At 38.9% G+C, this 15,286-nt stretch overlaps 1 protein-coding gene across 2 annotated transcripts in view; it reads right to left on the reverse strand.

The window, feature by feature from the left end:
- The window catches only part of Usp53 (ubiquitin specific peptidase 53), a 46,101-nt gene that overhangs the window by 23,977 nt on the left and 6,838 nt on the right, over positions 1 to 15,286 (reverse strand). For both annotated transcript variants that reach the window (XM_059266191.1, XM_059266192.1), the window contains exons 3-8: positions 14,121 to 14,255; positions 10,825 to 10,938; positions 10,662 to 10,744; positions 8,164 to 8,269; positions 6,897 to 7,043; positions 5,998 to 6,147 (exon numbers count right to left, since the gene is read on the reverse strand). In XM_059266191.1, the coding sequence (XP_059122174.1) occupies positions 5,998 to 6,147; positions 6,897 to 7,043; positions 8,164 to 8,269; positions 10,662 to 10,744; positions 10,825 to 10,938; positions 14,121 to 14,255 (735 nt within the window). The remainder of the gene's footprint in view (positions 1 to 5,997; positions 6,148 to 6,896; positions 7,044 to 8,163; positions 8,270 to 10,661; positions 10,745 to 10,824; positions 10,939 to 14,120; positions 14,256 to 15,286) is intronic.

The following is a 15,286-nucleotide window of genomic DNA, read 5'->3' on the forward strand; positions in this document are numbered from 1 at the left end:
CACCACCGCCCGGCTATGTTGACTGACTTTTAACAAAGCATCCAAAGCAATTCAACAGAGAAATATGAAGGAGTTTATTCAACAAGTGGTGCTGGAAGGCTGGATAGCTCAAAGAGAAAGCAATTTCCACCCAGGGCCCATAAAAGTAAACATCAGCTCACGAAAACCAAAGAGAAAATTCACCAAACAAACTCAGAGAAGAAAAAAATTGTAAAATGGTCATCAACTTAAGTAATAATATCTGTCTTGGAAAGATGTATCATTAGGAAATTGAAAGGAGCAAGGTGTAGTAGCACACACCTTTAATCCTAGTACTCAGGAGGCCAAGGCATGAGATGGCTCAGAGTTCAAGGCCAGCATGGTCTACATCATAAGTTACAGGCCAGTCAATGTTGCTTAATGAGACTCTGTCTCAAGAAGAAATTGAAACTAAACATATAAATAATCAAGGACTTGTGCACAGATTAAAAAAATTCCTAGAACTCAGTAAGAAGATTTGAATTGAAAAACTGGTAAAACATGTGAATAGACAACACACACACACACATACACACACACACACACACACACACACACACACACACACACACACACATCCAATGAGGACATGGAGAGAATGCTCAAACTACTATTAACCACAAGGGAAAACATTTAAACACTACAATGAGATATTTTATACACAGCATTCCAAGAGCTAGAATTACTAACACTACCCATCTGGATTACAGGGGAGGGTGTGAAGAGGGATTCTCAAACACTGCTGGTAGGAACAAAATCAGTACAACTGTGATAAAATCAATTGGCAATTCCTTGTAACATTTAACACATATTTATCACATAACTCAAAAATTTTACTCTGGGTATTATCTAAGAGCAATGGAAAAATATTCACATAATGATGATGATTTTTTTATTTGGTTTTTCAAGACAGGGTTTCTCTGTGTAGCCCTGGCTGTCCTGGAACTTGCACTGTAGACCAGGCTTACCTTGAGTTCACAGAGATCCATGTGCCTCTGCCTCTGAGTGCTAGGATTAAAGGCATGTGCCACCACTGCCCGACCACTTAATTATTTAAATCACCATAGGTAAATTGAAAAACTGTAGAACATCTACTAAATGAAACATGATAAAAACGAAGAACAGATATGAACAGTATGGACAGATTTTAATGACATTTTGCCGAGGGAAAGAAGTGAGACAGAACAGTAAATGCTTTAAGAACCCCTTATATAAATTATAGGAAGGGAAAACTAATCTAGAGGAAGGCCAGTGATGTCATGTCATGGGCCTGAGATGGTGTGGGAAGACTGATAGCAAGAGCCATAACAGAATTTTCCAGGGTGATGAAAATGTTCTCTATACAGTCAGAGAAAGGACAGCTTAAAGGCAGAGCACTTGCTTAAAACATATGAGGCCTCGGGTGGTTCAAGCTTAGCAATGTCAAAAACATTTATAGTTGATTATATATAGTCTAGTTATAGTCAATTTTAAGTGTGCATATTTCTCAAAACTCAAGGTGCATACTTCAGTATATTTTAATGTTTATAAATTAAACAAACAAACAAACCCCCCAGGGTTTCTAATAACTGGAACCCTGAGCTTTTCCATGACTTCTGTTTACCTCCTTACTCGGCATGAACCCATCTGAAACAAACAAACAAACAAACAAACAAAAAAACAAAAAAAACCCCTGCAGATGCTTAATACCTGATAGTCCTCCAATTTTTGATAATTTGAGTTATGCAGATAGCCAGTCTGAACTCCAAAATATCAAGATGGAATTTCTTCACACTTTTGTATAAAAAAGCACTAGGTATTAAAAAAAGTGATTTTTACAAATACCAAATGTTTTCCATCAATTTTATGGAAGTAGATTAATAAGTTTGGTCTATGGCAAGGCAGCTTAGAGGGACAGGAAGAAGGTAGGAGAGACACCAGTGAGCTGCCCAGGGAGCAGGTAAAGCCACAGAACATGTGGCAATACACAGATTAATAGCAATGGGCTAATTTACCATATAAGAGCTAGCTGGCAAAAGGCTTGAGCCTTGGCCATGCAGTTATAATTAATATAAGCCTCTGTGTGTTTACTTGGGGGATACAAGTGGGAGAGATTTGTCCCAACCACTGGCAGGCTGGGACACAGGAAATCTTCAAACTACATATGGCGCCCACATGTGGTGGCAAGAATTTCAACCTAAAACCTGAGAGAGCTTAAGAAGAAATTATAAATGTAGCTAAGAGCACCTTCCCAGTTCATGTCACTCATGTTGGGTCTACGTACAATGGTGTGTCTCCTGGCTGTGGAGGGTTTGCAGCACGAGGGCTGGAACTACAGAATGGCAGATTCCCACCGAGTTACCCAGAGGTTTCTGCAAGCCGTGCAGCATGGTGCACAGTGGATTTAGCTTTTGTTAGTACAGACCAAAAAAATAAAAAAATAAAAAAAAGGTTTCTGGGCTACATGCTGCTTTGATGGAGCCATAGACCCACTGCTTCCAAGAATTGGTAGTACTCACGGCTCCTAGAGCTGGGTAAATGTACCACCACTATATTGGGAAGCTGAAGTGGGTAGAGTCAGCAGCCAAGGCTTCTGTTTCAGTACTAGCCACTGCAGTTTAAAGCACAACAGATTCACAATAAGACAGATTCAGATGGGATAAACCCTAAACAGTTTACAGTGTGTGTAAAAATGTACATAGGCTTGTAAGAGAGAAGTAAATGAATATAGACAGTTATATAAAGAAATAGTTTCAAATAATAAAGTCTTTAAAGAGACAATAAAGGTAATATAAAAAATAAGCCACGTAAAGATGGATATTACACAGAGTCTAGATTATGTTGTCTTTGGGGTTTTTAACTGCAGAGAGACATTTGATTGTAAAAGCTACTCAGTTACAAAATAATATAAAATATGTATATTTTAAAGGTATCTTGACTTCAAAATTTGGATCTAAGGATATGTTGCTTTGGAAAGGAGGCTCTGCTTTTGTTTCCACAGGAAGCCAGAGACTATGGATTTGTTCTAGGTTAAGATGGATCAGATTTGATCAAGCCAAACCTCCTGAACCTTAACAGATGGTACCTATCAACAAATATTATAGTGGTCTTCCCAGAACTTGAGCATTATCTTGAATTTTCTCAGGATCCCCATAAGACTACCACCAGCCTCTATCAGCAGGAAGTAGCCTAGAACACTAGGCCCACATTCCCAAAAAATGGATTATGGATGTTTGTCTTTGTTTAGGTTGTTGGTTACAAACTGTTATTGGTCATAGTCAATATTTTTCTAAAGAAAAAAGGAGGATATGATAGGATAAAAGGATGGATTGTTGAACTACTTTTAAAAAGCAACTTGTTTAAAATGTTTTACATTGGTATAGATTTTAGTTTATTGATACAAATTTAAAGTTAATTTTGTTTTACTGTATGTATATTTCTATTCTTGTTTAAGGTATTATGTTTGTGCAGCTCATTTGAAATTGTAGTGGATAATTAAGAAATACAGACTAATAATTAGTCTTCTATGATAGTCAAACTTATAGTCGTGTTAATTAAGTTTTCTAGATATACACATATATATTTCAATTAGGTAGATAATCTTCAAACACTTCAAAGACCTACAGAATATGGCATTTAAAATGTTTTAAAACTTAGACTTTCTGGACATGAGACACATCTGCTCCTGGCGGCACCGATTTACTTCAGAGAGAAAGATGGGCATTGAAGACACTCCATATGGAGTTTACCTTCTTCTTGGCAAATGTAGCCATTTGGGCAAGAAGGTGTTCTTGCCTGGACTGCTTGACAAAATGTCATATCAACTGGACATGCAGGACCCATAGGAAGGTGACCACTGAACTTTTCAAGGCGAGATGGTCCTTTAGGTTCCTGCTTCACAGAAGAAACTGACAGACATTCTACAGGACACAGAGAGAAGCAACTGAGAGACTCTAGGCCTGTAGGCTAAAGAATGGATGCCCCAACATTGCAGAAGAACTTTGGGTAACTGTCCAGGTAGCCAGCTATCTTTGTTATTCTAGATTTTTGGAAGTTGCTTACAATGTTCTTCCTGTTTACTTAGATAATATTGTATCCTTTTGAGGTCTTTGATGTAGTTGAAGACTAGATAATTATAATTATGGTTTTCCTTGGTTATGATAAGAGATAAGGTAGATATGAAACCTTAGACTCACAAATATAGGATAGATAGGATATCTACTTTAATTTTGCAAAATACAAATAGATTAGATATTATAACTGCAATTCTTGCTTGATATATGTAATTTTACTAGGTTAAAGTTAAAACCTTCCTTTTGTTTAGAAAGAAGAGGGGAAGTGATGGGGGGATGTCTTTCTGTATGCTGTGAAAAATATGTTGCTCTGATTGGTTGATAAATAAAGCTGTTTGGTTAATGGTGAGGCAGAATAAGGTTAGGCGGGACATTCTAACTGGAGAGGTAGGGGAGAAGAAAAGAGAGCTGAGGAGACAGCTGCCGCCATGAGAAACAAGATGTAAAGGACCAGTAAGCCACAAGTCACGTGGCAAAGTATAGATTTATAGAAATGGGTTAATTTAAGATATAAGAACTAGATAACAAGAAACCTGCCATGGCCATAGTTTAAAAATAATATTAGCCTTTGTGTGTTTATTTGGTTCCGAGTGGCTGTGAGACCAATGGGTGAGAGAGATTTGTCCCGACCGCAGGCCAGGCAGGACACAGGAAAACTTTCAGCTACAAGTTTTCAACTGTGTCAGGTCTAACTCTCTTGTACAACATTTTAAAATTCTCAGATACCTGGCCCTCTACTAATTAGTGAAGAATTCCAGAGTCCAGCTGAGTGTTAATACAAAAGCTAGCACTGAGTCAGCAGATAGACCAGTGGGTAAAAACACCGGTGCCAAACTGACAACCTGTGTTTCCATCAAGGAACCCTCATGGTAGGAGGAGAGCACTAGTTCATGTAAACTGACCTGACCTCCCTCCCCTGTGGCACATGCACACACAAGCATACATGCAGGTACACACATACACACAAGCACACATGCACACTGCAGCACACACACATGCATATACACATAACAATAAACAAAGTAATTTCTAAAATGCCAGATGTGATGTATTACACCTATAATTTCAACACTTAGGCTGAGACAGGAGATTGCTATGAGTTTAAGGCTAGATTGGGCTGCAGTGTAAGATATTGTCTTAAAAAAGCAAATGATTTATCAAAAGATACAACATATGTATAACTCCTTATCACATACACCAAATTTTAAAAACAGTGCCTCAATTTGTCCCTACCCCAAAACATATTATTCTAGAAATGGACTAGATTAAAACTTAAGATGCAAAATAAATTAAAATTTAAAAAATTGTAATAGTAGCTTATCTTTACTGTGGTGGTATTGTGTTCCTCAAAATATTGTGCACCCTAATAAACTTATCTGGGGTTAGAGACAGAACAGCCACTAGATACAAAGGCTAGAAACTGGTAGTACTCACACCTTTAATCCTAGCATTCCAGAGGCAGAAATCCCTCTGGATCTCTGTGAGTTCAAGGCCACATTGGAAACGGCCAGGCATGGTGACACACGCCTTTAATCCCAGGGAGTGATGGCAAAAACAGAAAGACATTTAAGGCATGAAGACTAGAAACTAGAAGTACTTGGCTGGTTAAGCTTTCAGGCTTCTAGCAGCACAGTACAGCTGAGAGCCACTTGGATATGAGGACTCAGAGACTTCCAGTCTGAGGAAACAAGACCAGCTGAGAAGTTGGCCAGGTGAGGTTAGCTGTGGCTTGTTCTGTCTCTCTGATCTTCCAGTGTTCACCCCAATAACTGGCCTCAGGTTTGATTTAATTAATAAAACCTTTAAAGATTCCTGCTACACTTTACATTCATTTTTCTAATAATTATACTAATATCTTATAATTGTCATTATGTATTTCTACAGTGTAAAAAGTTACAATGATTATCACAGTTAGTGAAGGTCTCACCTCCTTCACGTGTGCATCGTCAAAAAACACCCACTTGGAGCTCTTGGTATGAAAAGCAAAGGCACAATAGTGTCGGCTGGTGTAACAGATCATACCAACAAGGTGAAGTTCACTGTCTGTGGCATTTTCATCAGTAACCCTATAAAAAAGCTATTTAAAAATATTAATGTATATTTACTATTGTCTCTTTAAACAGAGAAACAATGAATCACATATTTGAATTACTATGAAAATATTTCACATACAGATTGGCCTAAATCCAGCATTATTACTGAAGGCAGCACTGATACTGAACTGTGAACAGAGTACTTTTAGTTAGTTCACAGAACCTTAAAGTCCCACAAGTTGAATTCACCATGCATTAGTGCAGTAACAGTTTCTTTATCAAAACACAAATGACACTTTACCTATATCCCAGATGTGAGATGAATTACACATTCATGATTAGATAACACATTTGAAGAAACATTAAAGTATTATCTAAAGTTTAATTATTTAAAATTTTAATTGAAGCCATAACAAACTCAAAGTAAATTTAAAAAGTAGCAATCAATTTTAAAAAGCAAGCATGTATCAGGAAGATCAATACATAGATTAGTTTTAAACCTTAAGCCCTTCCTAGATTAGTGTTTATCACATCCATGTCCAGTGACATCAATCATCATTCCAGGGAGAAAGAGCATGAGATGGTTTAGTCTGTAATTAAAAGTTATTTCTAGTCTATGGAAAAAGGTATTACACTTAGTCTGACTAAAATTATCTTCATCAGGACACATGGATATCAGTATTTCCTTTAAAAGATTTAGGTTCTATGAAGAAAACTAATTACATCATGATATATGAAACATCTGAAAGGAATTTAAAAGAAACAGGGAAAGGAATGAAAAGAGTTGTGATACCCCAGGAAGGTAGAGATGTGTGGCTAGACTTCGAACAACATCTTCTGTTAAGTCAGAGTGCTCAGAATCCCAGACTAATCCAATTGTAACAATCTCTGGGCAGTTCATTAAAACACGGCGAATTTTTATTTTTTGGCCACAGTTACTCTAGAGAAAAACAAATACAAAGGGCAAGTTTTAAAATTACCAATTACTATATTTAGCTTATATTATACAACGAAAATCAAAGTGTATCTGAAATTTGTTTTTTCAGTTTACTAGAAATTGACCTGTAACCAGCTATTTGTCTTTACTGAGTAAGCAAGAACTTAATTTTAACCCATTTTGTATTTTTAGATGTGTTAAAACAAATAGTCATCCTGAAAAGAACAACAAAAAGCAGGAAGAAAACCCTCAAGGTTGTTAGCAGGTAGATGTGGTGTTTGGGAGGCTGAGCCAGGCTCCACTACGGTATTATGCTCTGTCTAAAAACACTGAAGTCATTAACAATATTATGCAAGAAAAAAAATCATTTGTCACATTTACTCAAAGTAACAACAATAAAAGTGACTCCTCTGTAGTCAGGTGATAAATTTCAGAACTTTGACAGAATTCAATCAACACATACTATTTTAAATTTTTAACAAAGAGAGGTAGGCAGATCTCTGTGAGTTTGAGGCAGCCTGGTCTACTTAGTGAGGTCCAAGCCAGCCAGGGACAAGACTCTGTCTAAAAACAAACAAACGAACATTGAGGGTGGGGGTGCTGGAGAGTTGGATCAGTCATTAAGAAGCACTTGTTCTTACAGAGGACCTGGGTTCAACTCTCCACACCCATACGGTGGTTCACAACCATCTGTAACTCCAGTCCCCAAGGATCCAGTGCCCTCTGTGGACCTCAGTGGGCACCAGGTGCATATGTGGTACATACACATACATGCAGACAAAACATACATCTAAAATAATTGTTAATTTAAAATTAACAAAGCTAACAAGTGTTTGCTTTGTCTTTATGGTGGTTCTCCTACATTGCCCAGGATGGTCCCAAACCTGTGACCACAAGTGACCTTGCCTCAATCTTCCAAGAAGCTGGGACTACACATGTGGACACAGTTAGAGATTTTAAAGGAACAGCGTTAAGATAAATAGCTCATGTGATGTAAAGCTATCTCCAGTATCATTAAATAAAAGTTTTACACATGTACAATTAGTATTTACACAATAATTCTGAATGCCTATTTCAAGTTTACAAACGTAGAAGCACACTGATATTCTCCCACTACACTTACAGGACACTTCCGATAGTCATCGGCCGTATTTGCTGCTTGCAGCAATTCCGCAAACATCTCTGGTTTACAGCGTTCGTGCCTTTCCATCATTCTTTCAACTTCATTGCTACAAAAAAAAGAAAAATAGTAGGAGTCTTAATCTAGCCTGCCCTATGAACTTTAAGCAGATATATAAATTATATGTGAAAAAATAGGTATTAATATATACTGATAGGTATGCATTACTTTTCTGTCTAAAAACTTAACCATACAGTGAAAAAAATTACTAAATTTGGAAGGTATATAAAATATTAAGACAAATATAGGATCCTATGAGATTATCCCTTTTAATTACTTATTCATTTACTTTTTAAGATGGCATCTTCTCTAGCCCAGGCTGGCCTAACTTACTGACATTCTCCCACCTAAGCCTCCCAAACACTTGGATTACAGATAAGTATCAACATGTCCAGCTATGCTTTTGTTTAGGACTTCCTAGATGAGGATAAAAGGTTTTATGTGGAAGTAGTTCTAATATAAGTATTTTGTTTATTCTACTAATTAATAAATAGGAATTTGAATTTAAATTCCACCCTAGCAAGCACAAAATTGAAGACAAGTTTCTTTCTTTGGCCCAAAGTTCCCAGAGGCAAAGCTAACCATTTCAGCTAGGAGATGCTGGCTCCACCAGCTAAGTCTGAAGCGCTACACTTGTGCCTTTTCTCTTCTACTGTGAATACTAATGCTTTGTTAGAGCTGGGACAGGCATTTTCCTGCATTACTGGGTAACTACCCCTCACCTTTGAGAACATCAAGGCATGTGATATCTTAAAACATGTGATACCTTCAAGCATTTTCAAAAGGAACTGTTGAAGGTCAAATACCATCATCACTACTTTCCATCCTAGATGTTCTAGTTCTACTCGATGGTAAAATAACTACCTTGTATATGCTTCAGAGTTCCACGATCTTCAGTAACCAAAAGTCCTCCCCTAACACACTGCACAAGTGTACTAGACCGCACTCAGAGTCTGATAAGCATTCCAACTGCACATGGAGGTTTTACAGACCTGACAGTATCAGAGTAACCATTCTGCAGTCAGATAGATGTGGGTTTCAATCTTAATACATCTTCCTACCAGGTAGATTTACCAAGTTAAGCTCCTTACATTGATAAAGGACTTCCAAGTAACTCTGATTGACTGATGTTACATAAAGTCTAGGATAGATTTTGCATCTTATCTAGCTGTTTCATAGAGAAGGAGGGAAAAGGTGTTGGCAGACAGGCAGGCAGTAAGCACAACATAATTATAAGGTGACTGTTGAGGTCTCAAATACAAGGACCTACATAAGGATTATGTGCATGTTTTCCTTTCTTTTTACTTTACCCTAGCTTTTACCACCATAAAGGAGACAATGAAGGTGGTGGGAAACATGGCCAATACAAAGGGAACATCTTCATAAAGATGAAGATATCATGTGCAGTTCATTTACCAATGAGTGTCTCATTTCAAGCTCATTTTCACAGTTCCAAAAACCTGCTATAAATATAAAATATACAAATTCTGTACATTTTATTAAATGATGCATTTAGTGTGAAATGCTTCAAAATCTGAAATTTTTTGAGTGCTGAAATCATGTCATAATTGGTAAATTCGAAACCTAAGTTTACGTAATGGGTCACACTTAAGATGCAGGCTCTCTATAAATACTATATAAAATTACAATCAGACTATGTATATAAGGTATGTATTAAACAAATGAATTATAGTGATATATAATGTACCCTAATAAACTTGCCTCGGGATTAGAGGACAGAGCCAGCCACTAGATTAGACATAGAGGTCAGGCAGTGATGGCACACACCCTTAATCCTATCACTGGAGGCAGATATCCTTTTGGATCTCTGTGAGTTCAAGGCCACACTGGAAACAGAGCCAGGCAGTGGTGGCACACACCTTTAATCCCAGTGCTGGGAAGCACATAGGCCTTTAATCCCAGGAAGTGATGTCTGGGCAGAGAAAGGTATATAAGGCATGAGGAAACAGGAACTAAAGCAGTTTAGCTGAGATCCTTTCGGATGAGGACTGAGAGGCTTTCAGTCTGAGGAAACAGGATCGGCTGAGGAGTTGTTGAGGTGAGGTGGCTGTGGCAGCTCTGCTTCTCTGATCTCTCAGCATTCATCCCAATACCTGGCTCTGAGTTATTTTTAATTATAAGACCATCTAAGATGCAATGAATTTCATCTTTAGACTTGAGCTCCACCCCCAGGATACTATATTACATACGTGCAAATACTCCAAATCAAACTTTGAAACTTTAGCCAGGCACTTCAGGTAACCTAGAGAGAGCTAAACTCTAGGCCTCCAGCCGAGAAAGCCAGTTCTTAGGCTCTTGGGAAAGCACATTTGGTAGCATCAGAAGGGGAAATCCACACTGTCCTAATTTTACAGAATAAACGTCACTCCATTTAAACGTGCTCTTAGACTCTTAGTTAAATATGCTCTGAGAGGTCTTACCACAGGGCTGTTGTAGAAATGTACCGCACGAATTCCGTAAAGGGTAGAGGGTCTGAGGATGCTCCACAGCTGCGGCACACACACTACAGACAAAAACGTACGCTTACTTTAGCAATCCCGAGACAGAAGTCTAGTATCTACTCAGAAAAGGAGGACATTTCACCTGTTCATACAGAGTCATGGCAAACTTCTGATGAGTGACACACGACTTAGAGGTGCACATGTCTGCATCCCTGCTTGGCACCAGGTGAAAGTGAATCCTCTCCAATATGTTTTCCTAGTTAAAAAATTAAAGAACACAAATGAATTAAGTTGCTGATCTTGCAGTGACCACTTTAATATGTAACTACTTTTAACTGAATATTTTCCATGTGTAAATGCAGGAATGTCATCAATGCTAGCTTTCAATTTTCCTCTATAATCACTTCAAATGTTCAAGTATTTATCTCCTACAGTACTAGCTTAAAAAAATTAATGGGAAAAACATTTAAAGCCTTATTTTAAATCCCAATCACAGTGGTTGATATATAGAATTCAGTATCAGAAACATGTGCTACATTCCGAGCATTCTCATATTAAGTAAAATCAGGTTAACTTAAAAAAAAGTGTGTATATTCGAGTGCGCGTGCGTGCGTGCGTGCGTGTGTGTGTGTGTGTCCACACATGTGTGTGCAGGTCAGGAAACAACTTTAAGTGCCATCCTTAGGAACACCCACAAGATCCTTTGAGACAATGTTTCTCACTGGCCTGGAGCTCACCCATGAAGCTAAGGTGCTAGCCAATGAGCCCCAGGGATTCTCCTGTCTCTGCCTCCTTAGCTCAGGGACTGCAAGCGTGTGTTAGCCTGGTGAGCAATTTTACATAGAACTGAGAATAAACTCAGGTCCTCAAGCTTGTCAGGTAAACCACCTCAACTATGTTCCTAACCTGATTACCTTTTTATATTCCTACGTGGACCAACTAGTCTATATAACTTAAGTGAAACAATGGCTTTACTTATACCATAATTCAAGCAGTCCTTCGCAACAAATCCATGAAATTTCAAATGTATATCATGGATCAGTATATGGCAAATTTTTAAAGAATAAGTCTTTTTTACTTGCTGCACCCCTTGCTACACCCCTCCTCTTGAGGCAGGGAGCCCCAACTTGTACTATTCTTACTACCCACTCTGAGATCTCCTGAACCATGCCTAGTCAGAGAGACTAGGTTCCCCACTAAACTCAACTCCACCTACTTGGGCCAGCTTTACCTACCTCCATGTAAAGATGTGCTTCCTTCTCTAGGCAGACACCAGGCTCCTGCAGCCAACTCCACTCATCCCCACTACCCGAGGACCACCGTCTCTCCAGGGAAGGGTACTAGATCCAAACCAGCAATGCCACCCACCCCTGAAGCTTGCCGGAGGACCATCTATCTAGACTTGCCTTCCAGCCCTCCACTCTTTGCCTTCCTCTTCACAAAGGGGTCCCAGACAACTATCACCAATCCCACCAGTACCCACTACCTGAAGAAAAGCCCTGAGCACCTTCCTTAGACTCCTGAAGACTGGGGGCATACTCTAATTGTACAGAAGGTCTGCTGCTAGGTAGGAAATATACTTGAATTCATTAGCACAGTAAAAGACTTTATAAACAGAACATCAATATCACAGGCATTAAGACCAACAATTAGCAAATAGACCTCATGAAACTAAAGTGTTTCTGTACAGCAAAGGGCACCAGCACTTGAATAAAGAGGCAGCCTACAGAATGGGGAAAAAAATCTTTGCTAGCTATATATCTGACAAAGAGTTAGTATCTAGAATATGTAAGGAACTCAAATCGAGAAAGCAAACAATCCAACTTAAAAATGGGGCAAAGAAGTAAACAGTTCTCAAAAGACAAAAAATAAATGACTAAGAAACACTTTTTTAAAATGTTCAATGTTCCTAAGCTACCAGGGAAATACAAATTAAAAATGACTTTGTGATTTCATCTCTCTCCAGTCAGAAAGGCAAAAATAAATAAATAGATAAATGCTGCCCTGGATGTGGTGAAAGAGGAACACCTATTCACTGTTGGAAGTGCAAACTGATACACTCAATGCAAATCAGTGTGAGAATTCCTCAATGCCAAAAATAGAACTACAATCCAGCAATACCACTTATGGGTACATATACCCAAAGGTCTTCATATCCTACTCTAGGGATAGCTGCCCAACCATGTTCACAACTCATGATAGGCAGGAAAGGGAAACAGCCTAGATGTACATCAACTGATGAAGGATATTGAAAATGTGATCATTTAACAATGGAATATTATTGAGCTACTGAGAAAAATGAAAGTAGGAGGTAAATGAATGAACTGGAAATACTCATTCTGAGTGAGGTAATCATCCAGAGGCAGAAAGACAAATATTACATTTTTCTCACATCATATATTTGAGTCATAAAATATGACAAAGCCAAAATGGTATGAACCTGGAAGCTTCATCCCTACCGGTAAGCTAGCTTTCAGTGCTGGTAGGTACTATGCAAGCTAACTAAAGAGAAGAGTCAGCATCCCTTAGAGCCAGCTGTAAGTCCTGTAAGTTACACTAATGACTGGCCTAGCAAGACATGCCCACTGTGCAATAGAGATAAGAATTAAGGGAGCAACCACTTTTGATTGGATTTAAGACCTGCTCCACAAGATAAAACCATACCTGGCACCACTATCAGGCCAAGAATCAATGGCTAGAGAGGTCACAGGCTATAGGGGAGAACTTAATACTATTCATTATGCTGTAGTGACAGAAACACACAACTGGCCAAAGTACAGCGAGTAAGAGGCTACAAAAAGCTCAGTCCTAAGGCTCATGGATCATTGATAAGGCCGTAAGAGCCACAGCTACAAGGAAACATTGTCTTCTGGACACAGCAGAGCAGTTGCACATCTGAACTCAGAGATTTTGATAGAATACACAAAACCTGAGCAAACTGAAGCCAGATCAAATCTCAGCAATGGAGAGGGGAGATATGCACAGCATTCCACCCTTAGCCATGGAGCTCTTGACCACTGTCAGCTGCTGGGAGAGGGAGAGACAGTTTCCTCCAAGAGTATGGTAACTTTGTAAGTCAACCGCCCTCCAGTGGAACTACACACCCAAAATAACTGGGCAGCACAAACTGGTCTTGAAAGATTAAAAACAAAACAGGACACAAAGTCGGGTGGTTGATATATAAGTTATATGTAATATAAAAGAATTATATGTATTTTTTATAAACTAACATGTAGTAAAAATCAGTAAACAGTCAAAACCCAATATACAACATAAAACACAGAATGATTTAAATTCAATCATGAAGGATGAACAACATATATGAGGCACTAACCAGTTCTGACATTTTTGACTTTATAATTTTTGTCTTCAAATTTGCAACATATCAGGAATTAAAACTATTTCTCTAACCTCTTAACGTTTGTCAGCGGTACTTACAAAGCACTCGGCAGCATCATCCATGAGGCCAAGCTGAAATCTCTGCTCATCTTTGAAGCTTTCTGCAAGAGCATGCCTTATGTTATCTGAGGGAAGGGCTTTTTCGCGACTGTGTTGAAACTGTGCAAATATTGTCTAGAAATCAAAAGTACATCAGTAGGTCTAATGCCAACAACTTTATAAACACTAATAATTTCACAACAGAGAGACATTCAAAACAGTATAACCATCCCCAGAAATGAATGCAGAACAGCTGGTCCGGAAATTCCATACAAAGTTAATTATTCAGGAACTGAGGAGACGGCTGAGAAAGTAAAGCACCAGCTTGGGGGACTGGAGTCTGAACCCCCAGAAACCACACGAAAAGCTGGGTGGGCACAGAGGGCCTGCAAGCCATCCCAGGATGCAAAGGCAGAGAAAGGGAGTCCCTGGAGAAAGCTGGCTAGTCTGACTCCCCAAAATGGAGCTCCATGTTCAACTAGAGACCCCGCCTCAAAACGACATGGAAAGTGATTGAGGAAAATGCACGACACCCAGAGTCACCCTCTCCACCTCCAACTCCCAGGTCAATTCAAATTCAAGTCCTCCTGCTTGCACAACAAACTGAGCCATCCTTCCCTCCTGGGCCACAGAACTCCCCTTACCCCTGAGGCCCATCTCTCACCCATTTCTTTCGCTCTCAACGCTTCTGGTGCCCAGACGTATTTGGTGTTCACTGAACAACATTTTGAAATTGTTTCTATGTCTGCCTAGAAGGTTCTTCTCCCACAAGGCCCTTTACTGAACTCCATCACCTCTTCTAGGTCTCAAGTCACATGTACTTCTAGTTCTTTCTCTGGTTAGTATTTCCTCCTTGGCCATTCATGTCCTTTTTATCACCTAACATACTCTACATTTGGCGTACACATTGTCTTCTACTCCACAAAAGGCTTTATAGGCTCCATAAGAATAGGGTTTTGTTGTTGTTGTTGTTTATGTTAACAGGATCTAACTATGTAGCTCAGGGCGGCTTTGAACTTGAAATTTACCTGCTTCCACATCCCAAGGGTGGGAAGAAAATGTATTATTACAAATTATGCTCACTGAATTAACCCAGGTTATGCTCACTGCGTTAACCCAATAATGAGAGCAGCACTTAGAACTCAGTAATCGCCAAAAGCACATTC

Source organism: Peromyscus eremicus, chromosome 6, assembly GCF_949786415.1.
Source record: "Peromyscus eremicus chromosome 6, PerEre_H2_v1, whole genome shotgun sequence".
In the NCBI taxonomy this organism is placed as follows: domain Eukaryota; kingdom Metazoa; phylum Chordata; class Mammalia; order Rodentia; family Cricetidae; genus Peromyscus; species Peromyscus eremicus.